This window comes from Nannospalax galili, unplaced genomic scaffold, assembly GCF_000622305.1.
Source record: "Nannospalax galili isolate Female #2095 unplaced genomic scaffold, S.galili_v1.0 scaffold463, whole genome shotgun sequence".
Classification (NCBI taxonomy): domain Eukaryota; kingdom Metazoa; phylum Chordata; class Mammalia; order Rodentia; family Spalacidae; genus Nannospalax; species Nannospalax galili.
The window spans coordinates 2,506,496-2,525,358 of NW_008349529.1; the positions used below are offsets into that span (position 1 = coordinate 2,506,496).

General features: G+C 42.4%; 1 protein-coding gene across 1 annotated transcript in view; it reads right to left on the reverse strand.

The window, feature by feature from the left end:
- The window catches only part of Cpm (carboxypeptidase M), an 86,509-nt gene that overhangs the window by 21,675 nt on the left and 45,971 nt on the right, over positions 1-18,863 (reverse strand). Inside the window, exons 4-7 of the mRNA XM_008846972.3 lie at positions 8,916-9,088; positions 6,853-7,037; positions 5,774-5,944; positions 945-1,097 (exon numbers count right to left, since the gene is read on the reverse strand). Of these exons, the coding sequence (XP_008845194.1) occupies positions 945-1,097; positions 5,774-5,944; positions 6,853-7,037; positions 8,916-9,088 (682 nt within the window). The remainder of the gene's footprint in view (positions 1-944; positions 1,098-5,773; positions 5,945-6,852; positions 7,038-8,915; positions 9,089-18,863) is intronic.

The following is an 18,863-nucleotide window of genomic DNA, read 5'->3' on the forward strand; positions in this document are numbered from 1 at the left end:
TTAACTTCTGATTGTAGGGAGAGGCAGATAAATATTCTTCATACAACTCAGTGTAAATGGACTTGTAAGTGCTTCAAATTAATACTAACAACAATGTTTATACTGCCATTTTATGTTATCTGTTTACACAGCCCTTCGCGGTAATATTCTATGAACACGACACTGCAAAACCCACTCTGATTCCGTGCTCATGAATTATCTAACGCTAGATTAAAAGTCTGAAAAGAACAGTGCAGTTTCAGAGAGCACATTTCATGTTCAGTCGAACTTCCATGTTGATACTGATGAGGGTGAATTTTACAAGAGAATTCAGAGTAACACACTAACGCATCAATATTGGCATAGATATGATAGAAAGGTTAAATTATCACATGACTCACGGGAATGAAGTGCCAGAATAGTAAGAGAAGACCTAAAACAAGGTGCTGACGTGAGAGGGAGGAAGAGCCAATAACATGCTTGGAACTATGAAGATGCTGGTGATGTTTTGTTTCAATTTTTAAAATTTATTATTTAGAGGCCATGACATACCATGGGGAGTCAGAGGACAACTCAGGTTGTCAGGCTTGGTGTAACAGGCACATTTACCTGCTGAGCCATGTTGTTGGCCCAAACTTGGCTTCTTATTGGAGATATTGCAAAAGAGTAACACTCTGCTTTCCTGATCTTTTGTCTGATTTACACACCATTCAATATGTAAAATTCAGGGTAATCTGGGTTTTTTGACTCTCAAATCAAGTGAACATGCATGATTCTCTTTTAAGAACAGACAGGCACTGCATCTCTCACACATGACAGGTAGTATGTAGAGAATTCTTAACCCTTAGTTCCAGTACTGAAAATGAGGCTGTACCTGTCCCTGCACACAGGCTTGTATATGTTCAGCCTTAAGGCTCTGTACGTGCTACTGTGTGTTAAGGAAGTAATAAGAAATGCTTACAAACCTAGATGCACCTGTTTTATATATTCAATTAACGAGGCTTTGTTATCATTCCAAAAGAAGGGAAGCTTCTCCTCACGAGGGTATTTACAGCATGACAGCTCCAGTGTAATTTCAAAACACTGGGCCCAGACGTAGTTGTAATCTTGCATTCCACCTAGAAACAAGCACATTTAACTTTTGTTAAGGTCTAAAATTGGAGTGGAGTCAGGCCTCACATACCTTGGGGATGAATGGACGAGACAGTTGCATGGAAAGTACTTATAAACAGAAAAGGATACATTAACATGTAAAATCAAGGCTTCACATTTTATTATCCACATGACCAGGCAACCCTAAATACATCCATGTGGGTAACTGGGTTGGAGCCAGCTGAAGTTCAGTTATACATCAAAATTAAGTGAGGAATGGGAAGATCCTTCTATATCTTTATTTTCTGAAATCTTACATTGCAGAAATTTCTTCCAAATACATTTCTTCCTTAAATTACATTTCAAGTGAAAGGTACCGTGGGTGTGGCTAGAGGGTAGACATTACATTTTAAATGGCTACAAGCTAGAATAAGATTTCTTTCTTTTTCTTTTTCTTTTTCAGAATAGTTTTGAGTACACTGCAAAAAGGCAGTGGGACAGGCAGTCATACCACTTGCAGCAGAGGGTTGTGGGTGGCATGGGGCCTCAGAGTCAAGATTACTTAAAAATATTTCTGTAAGCTATTTATAAAATTAATTCTATAAATTCAAGCACATTAGTTTTGAGGGAATAATATCCAGTATTTATTGAATGTTCACTATTTTTAGGTTCTTTTCAAAGTGCTTTGTATCAACTTATTTAATCCTCATAGCAAAGATCATCCCCTTTAGGAGGGCATGTAGTCATGGATGTTAAGTCACATGACCAGAGACTCTTGTCCATGGGTGGCAGAGACCAGGGTGCAGCTATTCTGTGGGATCCCTGGTGCTCTGACCCTCATTATGCCAAAATGTTTCTGAGAGTCAGAGAAAGGACACTGCTGACTCGAGAGAAAGAGACTAAGGTGCCTGTAGCTTCGGGCTGCTACGGCTCATGTTTTGTTTCCAAGTCTTACCTGGCAAATCCTATTTTCAAAGGGTTACAATTACTGCATATTTTTTAAGATATAAAACTTCATATTTGGGGCTAGAGAGATGGCTCAGTGGTTAAGAACACTGGTTGTTCTTGCAGAAGACCTGGGTTCGAATCCCAGCATCCACATGGCAGCTAACAACTGTCTGTAACTCCAGTTCCAGGGGGTCCGATGGCCTCTTCTGTCCTCCTCAGGCATTGCACAACACACTTACCTACATGCAGGCAATACACTCATACACATAAAATAAAAATAATAAATAAAATATTTTAAAAACCTCATATTTAATATCTCTAAATTGGTATATAGCTTAAATTTTATACCTGAAAAATATGTATTTAACTGAGAAGTTTTTAATATTCCTTTCTGATAGTATGTTGTGTTTGTTTTGATGGCATCTTAGATTTGATGAAATGCAGCAACTTACCTTTTTTACTCTTTTTTTGTGTTAGAGTCTCATGCACACTAGTTAAGTGGTCTGCATGGAGCTATACCATCAGCCCTATAGGAGCTTTGAAGGAAGCACAGTTTACTTTGTGGCACATGCTACTTGGTATTATGTAATGTGAGATGTTCCCCACAGGCTCATGTACCTGGACACTTGGTCCTCAGTTGGTGGTGCTGTTTTGGGACATTGGGAAACCTTTTGGACATGGGCCTTGACAGAGGTGTAGGGCTACAGGGGTAGGGCCAAAGGGTGGTGGTTGTCCCATTCTGGCCTGAGGTCTCTGCTTCTGGATCTGCCAAGATGTAATGGGTTATGTTGGCATCCCACCACCATGGGTGGACTGGGCTCCTGGGGCAAGGCCTCCTGTCATGAAAGCGTGAGCTAACGGAACCTTCTTCCTTTAAGCTGCTTCTGTCAGGTATTTTATACCAGCAATAAGAAAAAATGACTAATATAGTATCTGCCCAAGAAAGTATATGTATTCTCAATTCCATCAGGGTGTTTGAGAAATTTACTTTCAAGAAAATGGTCAAAATATTAAGTTATCTGGGCTGGAGAGAAGGCTCAGTGGTCAAGAGCACTGGCTGCTCTTGTAGAGGACCCAGGATTGATTCCAAGCACCCACGTGGCAGCTAACAACCGTCCATAACTCCGGTTTCAGGGGAATCCCACACCGTCTTCTGACCTCCAAGGGCATTGCATGACACAGGTACACTTATATACATGCAGGCAATATGCTCATACACATAAAATTAAAAAATAATAAATAAGGTTAAAAATACTGTTATCTATATAGACCTAGATTCTAGTCAGAACTTCTAATAACTTTTCTATCTTTTCCATTTCTCTTTTTATCTTACAGATTTTATATTTCTTTCAGAATCCATTTTCATTTCTTTTTCTTTTTTTTGTCTTTTTTGAGACAGAGTCTCCTTGTAGCTCCAGCTGACCTGGAACTTGCTATGTACACCAGGCTGGCCTTGAACTCACAGAGATCCATTTGCCTTGGCCTCCCAAGTGCTGAGGTTAAAACCACGCCTGGCTTTCAAAATTCGTTTTCATACACACACACACACACACACACACACACACACACACACACGCATGTGAGCACAAAAAAAAAGGAGGAAGAAAAGAAAAAGAAAACAAAGTCCTTGACTGACTGGGTATTTCAGGTAAAAGGAATTTAGGGATCAAGAAAAGTATTCAGTATTGAAAATGTCAAGCATGGGGAATGGACAAAGTTCTGGGTGAGGCTAGCCAGGCTTGGCCAGCAAAACTTGCGGGTGGCCCAGGACACTTGGCTCTATGCTCACAGGGCAGCTGCTGTGCCGGTGTTTTCTCCAAGGACACACACTCATACACACATAATTGGAAACAACTTTCAACAACTATGGGAAGTTAGTAAATTTTCTACACATCTGGATTTGTCTTGAAAGTTACAATGAGCATGAAGGACAGCTGTGTCACTGGACAGAAGGGTCCTTTGTAGCTTTGAAGAGGTGAGGGCAAGACTACTGGAGGCCTGTGGTAAGGGTGGGGAACATCCTGGAGCACAGCATGAAGTTTAGGGTGCCGTGGACTTTAGCCTGGCCTGCTGCTTGAGCACCATCAATTGTGGTCTGTGCTTATTTACTGCATCTGGAAAACTGGCAGCGGGCCGCCCAGACACAGAAGTACCAGTTTGTGCTAGATCACTAGACAGTCCATGGCTCCAAAGTGACAGCTGGGGAGGCGCCTTTGGAAGTGGCCTGTGTAGAAATGCAAACTGCAGCTTGCTGCTTGTAGGGTCAGGCCGCCCGGCCTGGAAGGGAATGCTATTTGCCTTCAGCCCACAGTTTCTCCTCTTGCCCTCTTTTCCTAATTGCCTCCTTAATGTTTTTCAGTTTCCAGATTACTTTGAGCTCTTAGATACCCTGGGGTTATATTTACTTTACATTACTCTTTCTGATAAGAATGAGCTAAACTGGGCTGGAGAGCAGGCTCAGCGGTTAAGAATACTGGTTGTTCTTGCAGAAGACCCAGGTTCGAATCCCAGCACCCACATGGCAGCTAACAACTGTCTATAACTCCAGTTCCAGGGGATCCAACAACCTCTTCTGACCTCCATGGGCATTGCACGACACGGGTGCACTTACATGCAGGCAATACACACGTACACATAAAAAAAAAAAAAAAAAGAATGAGTTAAACCTGGCTGTACAGATCTATAAACCCAGCTACTTGAGGCATGAGGTTTGAAAGTTCAAAGCCATCTTGGGCAATTTAGTTAGACCCTATCTCAAAATTAAGAAAGTAAAAAGAGAGGGATAGGGATATAATACAGTTCAATGATAGAGTGCTTGCCTAGCATGTGTGGGGATCATGAATGCCTAGATTCAATCTCCAATACTGCCCCCCAAGAAAAGAAAAGGAAAGAAAAGGGTTATCCTTCCTTCAGAGTATCCTACATAGCAATCACTCCTCCTTTACTTGGCCATTTATTCAAGGGTGTAAAACTGGAAGCCCCCTTCCCCAGGCCTGCCTGAAGAGATTTCTTCATGATATCCAACCTCCTTTTTAAGTTGGAAGGACCAAGGACCAGCAATGGCTGCACTGCCACATAGTCCTACCTCAGTGGAGCTGAGGTAGGACACAAGCATCACCCTCCTCCAAGGTCTGCACTTCCCCCCTGGTGTTGACTGTGCAGCTCTTTGATACTCAGCACCTTTTCTAAATCTCTATTCTTTATTTCTTGAAAAATTATTTTATTATTTTTATTTTATGTGTATGAGTATATTGCCTACAATATATGTAAGTGCACCCATGTTGTGCAATGCCTGTGGAGGTCAGAAGAGGGCGTCGGATCCTCTGGAACTGGAGTTACTGATGGTTGTTAGCCACCATGTGGGTGCTGGGATCCTCTGCAAGAACAATCAGTGTTCTTAACCATTGAGCCAACTCTCCAAGCCCCTAAAATCTCTATTCTTATTCTAATAGCATTGCTCTCACAATTCCTTTTCTGCATCAGATTTGAAGGTGATATCTGTGTCTTTCATCTCTCTTGGCACTGTCCTGGATCAAGTAAGTACATACTGAGTAAACTTTTGAATAAATGAAGGAGGCCATTGCAGTGAGGAGCATATCTGAGCATCTCCCCAACTATCAGTTGCCCCCACACACCTGTGATGTTAGCTGATGGAGATGAGACTGAGGGACGGCATTGTACCTAAAGGGCTCTTGACAACAGCTGGCACTTCTGGGGGAAGACAGTAAGGGAAAGTAAGCAGTGAAGAGTTCACCTTGGAGTGGATACCAAGAGTATCCATTAGTAATTCCATTTTGAAAGTCCATTTTATTTTTACACTGATCTCCTTTTGTCATATTGGGATTCCTTGAAGCATAGGTATATGCCAGGTGTTGGAAAACATCATCATCTGGAGTTAGGCTTCGGGACAGCAATGCCCCCGTTGCTGTATCAGGAAGACAAAACAAGAGCTTTCAACTGACTCTAGAGTCAGAGGAAGTGTACATCATATCAGCGGATACATAATCACAACACACACAAATGTTCTCATTCCCTATTTTGCTAATGTCCCCTCGATGATGGTCAATGAATGACATGCTATCTCACAAAACAATAAGATATATATATATATATATATAAATAATCTCCAAACTCCTAGACCAGCCTCAAAATTAAGTGACTACTTCATCATGCTTGGCAACTTTTGGAGTTCAGCAAACTTTCCTAGGGTGTCCTTAGGGGTTAAAGGACACCGCCATCATATTTTCAGTCCTTAAACATTTCATATCCTACAGAGTCTAAGGAGTCATCACTGTTCATGTGATTAGAAAAAAGGTAAAAAAGGTTAAGTAGCTCTGGGTCTGTTTTCTTTTAGCCACATAACTTAAGTCTGTGATATAACCTACATCTGACTGTACCATTTTATGCTGGTTGTCAGTTCTGTCACACTGCCCATTTGCTGTTTAAGAATTACAGAAGAGCTCAGAGTGTAGCTACTTGATAGATTGCCTGTCTAGCATGTACAAAGCCCTGGGTTTGAGCTCCAGTACCTCATAAACCAGGCCTGCTGGTACATGCCTGTAATCTTAGCACTTGGGAGGCAGAAGCAGGAGGATCAGAAGTTCAAAGTCCTCCTCAGATATATAAGCTACTTTGAGACCAATCTGGCATACATGAGACCAGGTTCTCCTCCCCCTTCCCCCACAAAAACCAAGCAGTTATAGGAAGGACTGCTCAGGAAAAGTGAGGCTTCTTCCTGCCCAGCCAGGGGAGTTAAGTTGGAGTCGAAGAGTTCATTCTGCTTCACACAGCTGTTGCAGCTCTGGTCTGTGGGAACTGGGCCCAACTGCTTACCTTGTGCACCGTTATCAAATGGGTAACTGGCCACAAGGGCTCCACCGTGGAGGTTTGCAGAGAGGACAAATGTCTCTGTTTTCAGCCACTTCATGACTGCCAAAGTTTCAGGCTGCTTTGATATGTTATTATATTCAAAAGCATCAGGGAAATTTCTGTTCAGGTCAAACTTGTTATAATTTTCCCTTTAAAAGAAAGAAGATTTTAGGGTTTTATTGGTGGTGTGGGAGGAGGCGGTTCTTGCTATGCACAGACCTGTGGTTTTAGGCCCTAGGTGATTTCCACATATGAACACAAGTGCAGTGGACAGTTGCTACGTAGACCTCCCATGAATAATACCTGAAGTCACATCCCTTGTGGTCCCCTACTCTGTGATTTGCTCTCACCAATGGGACATTAGCTTCTGTGACACAAGCAAAGTTTAGACAATTGTTTGCATTCTGGGATTTTTTTTGTTCTTGGAACACTGTCTTTCAGACCCTGAGGCTCTCCAATGGTAGCCACAAGGAGAGGCCATGCAGAACAATGATGGACCCAGGTAACTCCAGACACATGGCCCCTGCTAGTTGTCTCAGGAGACCTGACCTGAGCCCCAGATGAAGCATACAGACTGACATCCTGCCCTGCCCTGCCCCTCTCAAATTCCTGACTCACAGAACCAACTGTCAATTTAAAAAGCCTGTGGAGAGTCTGTCTCAACCCCCTCCCGCCCCCACCCCCCAAAAGGCTGTGGAGACTGGTGTACTGCCCTGTCCCTTACAGTAACTCCCTGACTTACAGAACCAACAGTCAATAAAAATGCTATGGTGGGTGGGGAGGGGGTTGGAGAGACGGCTCAGAGATTAAGAGCACCGGCTGCTCTTGCAGAGGACCCACGTTTGGTTTTCAGCACCCATATGATGGCTAACAACCATCTATAACACCAGTTCCAGGGGTTATAACAGCCTCCTCTGGCCTCTGTGGGCATTGCATGCATGTAGTTCGCTTACATACATGCAGGCAAAACACTCATATACAAAATAATTTTTATCAACAAATTTATAAACTACACAAATATATGTGCATACTAAACATTTGAGAAATGCTAAATTTCCTGAGGCAATTTGAAACAAAATAAAGTGTTAAACCAGATCTACTATAAAACCCACTCTTTGTGACTTAATAAACCAATGGATAATTCTAGAAGGCCTCGACACTACACCAGGCAATGAGGAACTAGCAATGATAAACAGGCATTGCTCCTGTCTGCAGTAGCTTACAGTTCAGTGGGGAGACTTTAAACCAGAACTTAGACTTTAGGAGCTGGTGAGATGGCTGCTGCCAAGACTGCCAGGCTGAATTTGATCCCTGGGACCCACATGGTGGAAGGAAAGCACCAACTCCTGCAAGTTGTCCTCTGACTGCCACACATTTGCAGTAGCATGCTCCCTACCCTGCCCCACAAGTAAGTAAATAAATATAATAAAAATTTTAAAAAATTAGACATTGGCTGGGTTTGGTGGTGCATGCCTTTAATCCCAGCACTCGGGAGGTATAGGCAGGTGGATCTCTGTGAGTTTAAGGCCAGCCTGGTCTACATAGTGAGTTCCAGGACAGCTGGGGCTACAGGGAGACCCTGTCTCAAAAAACCCCTCCAAAATTAGACATTAAAAATTATGCTATGACGGTAAAGTGCCAGGGGATCTGAGAGTATACAAGTTGCCAGATACATACTACATGGCTGGGGAAGGAGTTTTTGAGGAAATGATATCTAGACAGTTGGAGGGGATGAAGAGTGGAAATGGATGTACAAAGTACCTGAGCTGAGAAAGACCTGTGAGTTCCAGGACAAGGATCAGAGTGCCCAAAGCAGGGAGGGTGAAGAGGAGTGGCCAGCCCAGGCAGAGTCCTAGGTGCTAAGTTTCCTCCTACAAGATGGTGGCCTGAAGCGTCTCAGCACACCCGTGACACACAGGATCTGAGATGCTGATTGTGAGGAGGCTCCTCTTGCCAGGGCTTCCTGATTGAAGCCTGTATGTTGCTTTGCCTTGCTTTCAAGTAAAGTTAGAGCAGCCCATCTTTACCTTCCATTACTGTAAAAACAGTCAGGCTTCTTGACAGCTTCGAATCCATCTGGGTTCATTGAAGGCATGATGTGGATCCGAGTGCTGTTGATTAGGTTTGTGATTTCGAGGTCTTTCCCGTGCCTGCTTACGAGATAGTCTATCAGGTGGAGCAGCAGTTCTCGCCCCACAGTCTGTGTGAGAGAGGAAAGGGGTGTTATTAGAAAGAAACAAAAAGGAAAAGGTTCCCCAAAGCACAAATTCCCCAGTAGGGGCCTCTAGATTTGATATCTTAGATCTAAGCTAGTTCGTGAGACTTCTGGTTTGCAAGTATGAAGGTGTTGGCCTACTGTGGGGAAGGCTGAAAAGATTCATTAGTGATAGTTCAAGCACATAGTTGCAGTTATTTACTCTTGTATGTGTGTGGAGGAGTGAATCTAGAAAATTTAGACTTTAAAAAATGAATTGGACTAGATTGAAGCTTTATCACAGCGGTTTTCATTTGTGTGTCTTCTAAAGGCAGAGTTACTGAGAAGGTGCTGGAATTGTGCATCAACTCAGGAATGCGTGGTGCACATGAAACCCATCACATTGGATACTAGGTTTTCATACAGTTAGTTTTATTTACTGATCTAATATTTAAATAGAGATTTCAGAGTTCCATATTCTCCTTTCATAAGTTCTCCTTTTGCACATTTGTGTCATTTTTCCATGTCTGTGTATTCCTGATGTCAACATTCTTATGTTCCTGAATTTCCAGTTATTTGCATATTATCCACAGTTTTGGATACATATGTATTTCCATACACTATCACATATTTTTCTTTTAAAATATTTACATACTTTATTATTATTATTATTATTATTATTATTATTGGTCTTTTTGAGACAGGGTCTCCCCGTAGCCCCAGCTGTCCTGGAACTCACTATGTAAACCAGGCTGGCCTTGAACTCACAGAGATCCACCTGCCTCTGCCTCCCAAGTGCTGGGATTAAAGGAGTGCGCCACCACACCCAACTTATTATTATTATTTTTATGTGCAGGAGTATATTGCCCATTTGTATGTAAGAGCACCTGTGTCATGCAATGCCCAGGGAGGTCAGAAGAGAGCATTGTAACCCCTGGAACTGGAGTTACAGATGGTTTTTAGCCACCATGTGGGTGCTGGGAACCAAACCTAGGTCCTCTACAAGAGCAGCCAATGCTCTTAACAGCTAAGTCATCTCTCTAGCACCTAAAATATTTGTTATTTTATATTTATTTACATGCATATGCGTCTGTGTGTGAGTATGTGCATGTGGTGTGGGTACCTGTGGAAGTTAAAAGAAGGTGTTGGATCCCTTGGAGCTGGAGTTATAGACAATTGTGAGCTGCCCAATGTGGATGTTGGGAATGGAACTCTGGTCCCTTGAAAGAGCAGGAAGCACTCTTAACCACTAAGCCATCTCTCAGACTCTACTTATATTTTCTTTAAATGTGCTCACTTTTACATTAAAAATAAAACTTTGTTATCATTACCAGTTTGTTAGATATATAATTTCTAGCATGCTTTAAGTAAAAAGGTGTGATTATTATAGCTTAGAAAAACTCCCACAGTCACCTAAAATAATCTTCTGTACCACCAAGGACATAGAAACTAAAGGACTACGGGAGACTTTGCCTTATAAAACTGGAGAGAGAGAGTTATCTTTTTATTTATTTTAAAAAATATTTCATTTATTATTTTTATTTTATGTGTATGAGTGTATTGCCTGCATATATGTGAGTGCACCCATGTCATGCAATGCTGCGGAGGTCAGAAGAGGGCTTCAGATTCCCCTGGAACTGGACTTAAGGACGGTTCATAGCTGCCATGTGGGTGCTGGGAATTGAACTCGGTTTCTCTGCATGAGTAGTCAGTGCTCTCAATCGCTGAGCCATCTCTCCAGCCCTATCTTTATTTTATTTTTTTGTCTTTTGGAGACAGGGTCTTCCTGTAGCCCCAGCTGGCCTGGAACTCACAGAGATCTGCCTGCCTCTGCCTCCCAAGTGCTGGGATTAAAGGTGTGCACCACCATGCCTGGCTCTATTTTTTTTTTTTAAATCTAAAAAAGTAACATATTTTGGCCTCATTATAGGAGGACTATCTCAAAGCGCTCTCTCTAAGGCAGACTGAAGGACTCTGTTGTTGAAGACCAGGTGTTGGTGACAAGAAGGGAAAGAGGGGCAGCAGGTGATCAGATAAGGGCTGAGTGAAATTAATGGAGACACTGCGCAGGAAGGATTTCACAGAGCCTGAAGGAATTTTCAGTTGCTACTCAACTGTAGGAATTTATTTATCATTGTGACAAAAGATGAGCAGTCCTTGAGTGACCACTGCTCACTGGAACATAAAGAGGCCATATTTTATACATCTGTTATCCTACTGAATAGAGAATAATTGAAACTGGGACTGAAATATTTTGGACATGTGATTTATATATTCATAGGTAGCCATAAAATAGAATGAAAATATACTCATTTTTTTTACTTCAAATTTTTTCCTATTCATTTTATCTCCCTTTTTCACAACCTTGAATTTTGCTTTATGGTCAAAAGGTGTCACTGAACAAAGCTCTGATAGTCTTATAATCTGTAATTTTTCTTTGCAGGGGGAGATATTATAAGAACCTGGAGGTAGGAGGGGAAGTATAGGCCATGGAGGAACGCTGCTTACTGGCTTGCTCCCTGACCCCTGCTGAACCTGCTTTCCTATATAACATAGGCCCACTGCCCAGGGGTGGCACCACCCACAGTGGGCTGGGCCCTCCCACATCTCTCAGTAATCAAGAAGATGCTGCACAGACATGGTCATAGGCCAGTCCAATGGAGGCAGTTCACAAGTTGAGGCTCCCTCTATCCAGGTATGTCAAATTGGCAACTAAAGCTATCTAGCACATAAACCTTGTGAATTACAATAATGACCAGCCTGGCAAGACATGCCCGCTGGTGCAATAAAGGCATGAATGTTATGGAAGTAACCAACTATCTTCTAATTGGATTTAAGGCCCACTCTACAAGGTGGAGGAACTCATGCCTGACACCATTAACAGGGCTAAAAATCAGGTGCTAAACAGGACACGGGCCATAGGGGAGTACCTACTATTATTATTCTGCTAAATGGACACAGTATTAAATTGACTCTTAATGACTTATTGTTGTACCTATAGATTAGTGCATCTCTCTCTTTTTTTTTTTTTTTTTTTTTTTGAGACAGGGTCTCCCTGCAGCCGCAGCTGGCCTGAAAGTTGCTATGTAAGACTAGGCTGGGCTTGATCTCACAGAGATCTGCCTGCCTTTGCCTCCTGAGTGCTGGGATTAAAGGCATTGCCATCATGCCCAGACTCAAAGGAACTTCTTGTTGTAGTACATAGCAGTTAACAAAGACTTACAACTGGACAATATGAAGAGAATAAGGGATTGAAGAGTGTCCAGCCCTAAATGAGATACCACTATCTGACTCCCACCCCCTCCCAAGGCTCAGGGTTCACTGAGGCAGAGAGGACAGAGGAATCCTACGAGCCAAAGGCAGTGGATGACTGCAGTAGAACTGTTTTTTTTTTTTTTTCAGGCACAACAGGGCAGCTGCATATATGAACTCACAGGAGTTGTGACTGTGTACACAAGACCTGTGTAAAATCAAGCCAGAAAAATCCCAGCATGAAGGGAGGATGGGGTCACAAAGCCTCACCCCAGCCGAAGAGCTGTTGGCAACCGATGGATGTTGGGTGAGACAGTCAGTTTTCTTCAAGGATGTAACCCCCTGATAGGTTACCCATGGTTCAGTAAACTGGTTTTCCCATGCTCATACCAGCAGCACTAAGTGGAGTCAGTGGATTTAAAAAAGAAAAAAAAGAACACACATATTCCTGGGCATGGTGGTGCATGCCTTTAATCCCAGCACTTGGGAGGCAGAAGCAGGCAGATCTTTGTGAGTTCAAGGCCAGCCTGGTCTACATAGTGAGTTCCAGGACAGCTGGGGCTACAAGGAGACCCTGTCTCAAAAAAAGACCAAAAAAGAACACATGAAATTGGGAGGGAATAATAATGGCGTGGGGGATAATAGTGGGGGGGGTACAGGAAGAATTGGAGGCGAGGTAATGAAGGGTGGATTTGATTAGAACACATTATATACATGTATAACATTCTCAAACAATAATTTTTTTTTCTAAATGGTGGTTGGCAACCACAGGGTTCTTCAATTACAAAAACCCAAAAGCTGACCTGAGTCCCAATTCCAGAGCAGGAGGATATCAGAATCTCTATGTGTTTTTTTTTTCTTTTTAATATTTTATTTATTTTTTTAAATTTTATGTGTATGAGTGTATTGCCTGCATGTAAGTGAGTGCACCCATGTTGTGCAATGCCACAGAGGTCAGAAGAGGGCTTTGGATTCCCCTGGAACTGGAGTTAAGGATGGTTTGCAGCCACCATGTGGGTGCTGGGAATTGAACCTGGGTCCTCTGCAAGATCAGTCAGTGCTCTTAACCGCTGAGCCATCTCTCCAGCCCCTCTATGTGGTTTTAAGTGGAAATTACTCTCCCAACCCATGCATTCTTAAGCATGCAAGAAATTGGGTCAGGAGCTGACAATGAAATTCACCCAACCAATAGTAAATGAGTGAAGAAGCTGTGATTAGTGAGACTGTGGGTGGGCAGAGCCAAATACGCTTATAATCCCAGCACTGGGTGGCTGAAGCAGGAGATACGGAGTTGGAGGCCAGCCTGGACTGCAAAGTGAGACCCTGTCCAAAGCAAAACCAAAAAAAAAATTAGCAGTGGAAGTATGGATGGACACAGAAGAGCAGATAAAGAGGTTTATAATTAGCAGAAGGGGGGGACTAGGGGCGGCAGGAGAAGGAAGAAGTTTTAAACTGCTAATATCCTTAATTTGTGTAGCAAAGGGTCAGAAAATATTACCAAGAGTTAAATATATATATTTAAATGGTTTTAGTGTTAAGATTTTTCATGTATATATGTTTGGTTGGTTTTTTTGGGGGGAGTGTGCTGGATAGCTTTAGTGTCAATTTGACAAACCTGGGTTGAGGGAGCCTCAATTGGGGAATTGCCTCCATTGAACTGACCTGTGGCCATGTCTGTGGGGTATCTTCTTGATTGTTGTGTGATGTGGGAGGGCCCAGCCCACTGTGGGTGGTGCCATCCCTGGACAGGTGGGCCTGTGTTGCATAAGAAAGCAGGCTGAGCAGGGGCCAAGAGAGCAAGTCAGTGGGTGGTAGTCCTCCATGGCCTGTGCTCTGGCTCCTGCCTCCAGGTTTTTGCCCTGAGTTCCTTCCTACCTTGGGCTCCCTGATGAACTGTGACCTGGGAGATGTGGGCTGAATGAACCCTTTCCTCCTCAAGTTGGTCAGAGTAGTTTGTCACAGCAAAGAAGAGACAAACTAGGACACTGCTAAAACAGCCATCACTATTGTGCCTGTTAGGCAAGTGCTCTCCCACTGAGCAATATCCGGTAATTGTTTTTTTTAACATCAGCAGGATCTTTTGGAAATTTAAGAAATTTTAGGGCTGGAGAGATGGCTCAGTAGGTAAAGGCACTTGCTGCCAAGCCTGATGATCTGAGTTCAAACCCTAGGACCCACTTGGTTGAGAGAAACAACTCCTGGAGGTTGTCCTCTGATTTCCATACATGCACTGTGACACATGTGCATGTGTACATACATACACACAGACACAAAATAAACAAAATGTAATAAAGAGTCTGGGTGTAGTGGTGCATGTCTTTAAACCTAGCACTTGGGGGGAAGAGACAGGTGGATCTCTGTGAGATGGAGGCCAGCCTAGCCTACATAATGAGTTCCAGGCCTGCTGGGCTACAGGGAGACCCTATCTCAAAAAGACCAAAACCAAACCAAAACAAAAAAAGTAACAAAACTTAAAAAAGAACATTAAGCTTAGCAGCTAGTTTTACCTCAGTTTTATTCTCTGGTTAACATACTTAATATTTATATTTAGTCATTTTTTTATTTAATCATATCTATGACTAAATGTTATACACTATCCTTAAAGGTAACACACCTAATGTGCCACACATTTAGGTGACAGTATTCAGAATGATTTTTCTTTGCTCTTATTTTTCTAGTACCACTTTTTGTTTTTGTATTTTGAGACAAGGTCTCACTGTGTAGCCCTCAGCTGGTCTGGAACTCTCTATGTAGACCATCCCAGGCTGGCCTCAATTTCACAGCAATCCACCTCCTCTGCTGTGCTGGGATTAAAGGCATGCACCACCGTGCCCAGCTAGTATCACTTTTTTTTTTTTTTTTGGTCTTTTTGAGACAGAGTCTCCCTGTAGCCCCAGATGTGCTCAGTGGTTAAGAGCACTGACTGCTCTTGCAGAGGTCCCCGTTCGATTCCCAGCACCTACATGGCAGCTACAAACTGTCCTTAACTCCAGTTCCAGGGGAATCTGAAGTTGTCTTCTGACCTCTGTGGCATTGCACGACACGGGTGCACTCACATATGTGCAGGCAATACACTCAGAGATACGCCTGCCTCTGCCTCCCAAGTCCTGGGATTAAAGGCATGTGCCACCATGCCTGGCCTAGTATCACTTTTTAAACTAAAGGAAGGCTTTGTCATCTTCATAAAATAGTAAAATAATATTTCTTCTAGCCGAAGTAAGTGTTCAACCAAAATATCTGTTTCACTATTCTGAAATAAATTACAAGTACCCAACTGCAGAAGGTAAATAAAAACCTTGTGGATATGATAAAGAATCAACTATGGATAGTTTTTAAAGTTGAGATAAATAGCTCTGCGTGGTGATACATACCTTTAGTCCCAGCACTTGGGAAGCAGAGGCAGGTGGATCTCTGTGGGATAGAGGCCAGCCTTTTCTATATAGTGAGTGCCAGGCTGGCTGGGGCTACCTTGAGACCTTGTCTCAAAAAGACCAAAAAAAAAAAAAAAAAAGTTGAGATAAACAGATGAAATTTCAAGGGAGTTAAACAAAATCCTTTTTTTTTTTTAAAAAAAAAATTGGGTCATATTTGCTACCTGTGTGACAGCAGATTTATACCAAAATATGATTCAGATTTTCTCTCTAGCCTTAGTATAAATATCTCAAATATTCATTCATCCTTTATGTATAAAGCACCCTCCTGACCTAAGTTTAAGACTTTTGAATTAGGTCTTTGAGTATGACACTTTGGAGAGTTCAAACTTTGAGGGAATATGGTGAAATAGCCTCCCTCCCTCACCCAGCCTTTCCTTCCCACTGCGCACTCCTATGACGCAGACTCCTAAGGATCCCCGGGAACGGTGGCTGGCCTGAGGCACACACACTGGCTTCTGGGCCTTCCACTGTGACCGAACTCAGGAGAAAATAAATTCCCTCTCAGGTTTAGTTCAACTCAGCCAAGCGGTCATTGGTGAGAGAGGTAAAAATGAGTCTGAGTCTAGCTCTTCAAAGAATGTTTATAAATAATGGAAAAAATTGAAAGAATAATTTACAAGACAGGTGAGAGAGCACATGGGAAGGAGGGAGGGAAAGAGACAGGGAAAGGAAAAAGAGAGAGGCAAAGGAAGAAAGGAAGAGAGGGAAGGGAGGAAAGAGGGAGGGAAGGAGAGAAAGACAAAAACTTCAACTATTCTAATGATAGACACTTTTACATTGCTATTGCTGTAAGGCAGTTGGGGGTAAGGATTAGAAGTCTGCCAATTTTGGGATCCACCATTGTGTGTTACAGATGTAATTCATTTGTGTGCTTGCCTAGCTAATCCTTCTTGGGCCAAATCATTGCCTAAATATTAGATCATCTAACTTGCTTTCCTAGGCTTCCATTTCTGGGCTCTATGTGACCCCATCACCCTTCATACCTGTGTTACCAACACAGCCTGTATGTAGTCACGAGATCGTCCCCATTTCTCCAGGGGTCCTAACTATTTTCCTCTTGACTCTTGGACAATTGCTAATAAATTACTGTTGATAAGCCTGTTACAAGGTCAAGACTATTCTAAAGAAAAAGTTTTTAAAAATTTTTATTATTTTTATTTTATGTGTATGAGTGTGTTGCCTGCATGTTTGTGAGTGCACCCATGTCGTGTAATGCCGTGGAGGTCAGAAGAGGCCTTCGGATTCCCCTGGAACTGGAGTTAAGGACAGTTTGCAGCCACCGTGTGGGTGCTGGGACTTGAACCAGGGTCCTCTGCAAGAGCAGTCAGTGCTCTCAACCGCTGAGCCATCTCTACAGCCTCGAAAAACAGTTTTTAAAACAAGAGGACTTAAGGCATGAAGTGAGGCTAGATGTGCAAGTGATACAGTTATTCAAAGGGTTTTCAATACTGAAAAAGTTTTACAGGATGTGAGCTGACAGCTCTGCTTATGGCAAGAACTTGGGGTATCTGATCACTTTAGTCCTGTTTCACCCAAAAGAGAGATGGAGGAAAAAGTTAACTATTTGAGGAATCTAACACATACTTAAATGAATTAGAAACTTTACCTGGAATAACCATTAGTTCTGCTGAAATCCAAAATCAAAGAATTTAATTATCCAAAGCCACATTACATACATGAGAACATTTCGCAACAGTAATAAAAAATGTGGGAAATGACATTTGGAAAGACAACTTTTACTTTCTGGTTTTGTTTTAATAAATCTGGAACCCTGAACACTGACTATACATCCCAGATTTTCCAGAGCAAGCACAGTTTCAGACACTATGGCCTGCATAAGCCATTAATATATCCTGTAAATGCAAATATTCAGATGCACAAATTAGATCTCATACATCATTTACCTGGAAAGCATGTGCAAATTATTTGCCTTTCAATTTTTATATTTCATGGGGGCTGAGATAGCTCATTTAGTAAAGTGCTTGCCTAGCAAGCCTGAGGACCTAGTTCAAACCCCAGCATCTATATAAACAGTGTGTGTTGTTACGTGTACTTGTAATCCCAGTGCTAGGGAGGTGGAGACAGGAGGAGCCTAATTGGTGAGTTCCAGGTTCAGTGAGAGGCCCTGCCTCAAAAAAATTAGGTGGATGGTTGCTGAGCTTCCACATGCATGCACTGTGCATGTGCACCCACACACATTTGAAACACCCTCACCCCCTACACAAATTAATAAATAAAATATGGTCACTATTATCTATGAATTACAACAAATTATAAATGCCACCAAGGGTGAAATTCTAAATGTGTAGTTTTCAAAAGTCTATACCCCAACAAATAACCATAGTAAAAAATAGTTCATTGATATAGATTAAGATATGAAAGATATGCTATAAAACTTAAAACCCCCTTAGTACCCCCACCACCATATACAAAAAAATCAGAATTGCAATTCAGTTAAACAGTCACTGAATATTTCTTCCATGGTAATCAACATATGGGTCCCGAGGTCAAAGGAACCAGAGCTGGAGCTGCTCTGACTGGTACATTTTTTGTCACTGGGTTAGCTGAAAACACTAGCACCTGATTTTTAGCACAGTCCTGCCTTGTTTCAGTATTTCTTCTGGGAACAAGCAGAGATGGCTTATGTAACTAGAGGTTGCTCATGTCAATTTTTTTCTACAAAAATTTAAGAAGCATGGGATAGAAGATAAGTACAAAAGAATGGGCACAGCATGGGGAAGGAACAAGAGCTCCTGCCCGAGGCCCTGCAGTCCCACCAAGTCCGAGGATGTTAGACACCCACTGTCAGGGTATGGCTGGGGCTTTCAGTCAAGCTCCATTTTAGATTATTGGTTATACTTTTCTTCAAAGCAAACCAGTAGCAGAATGAGGTGGTAAGAGGGGCTTGGGGGAGAGTCCCACTTCCAGACAGTATGAATGCAACAGGAAAGTAGGGACTGGAGAAAGCTACATCAAAATTAACACCTGAGACCCACAGCTGTCAAAGTGCAGAGAATAAGAGATTGTGAATTGGGGCTAGAGAGATGGCTCAGCAGTTAAGAACACTTGCTGTTCTTCCAGAGAACCCAGGTTGG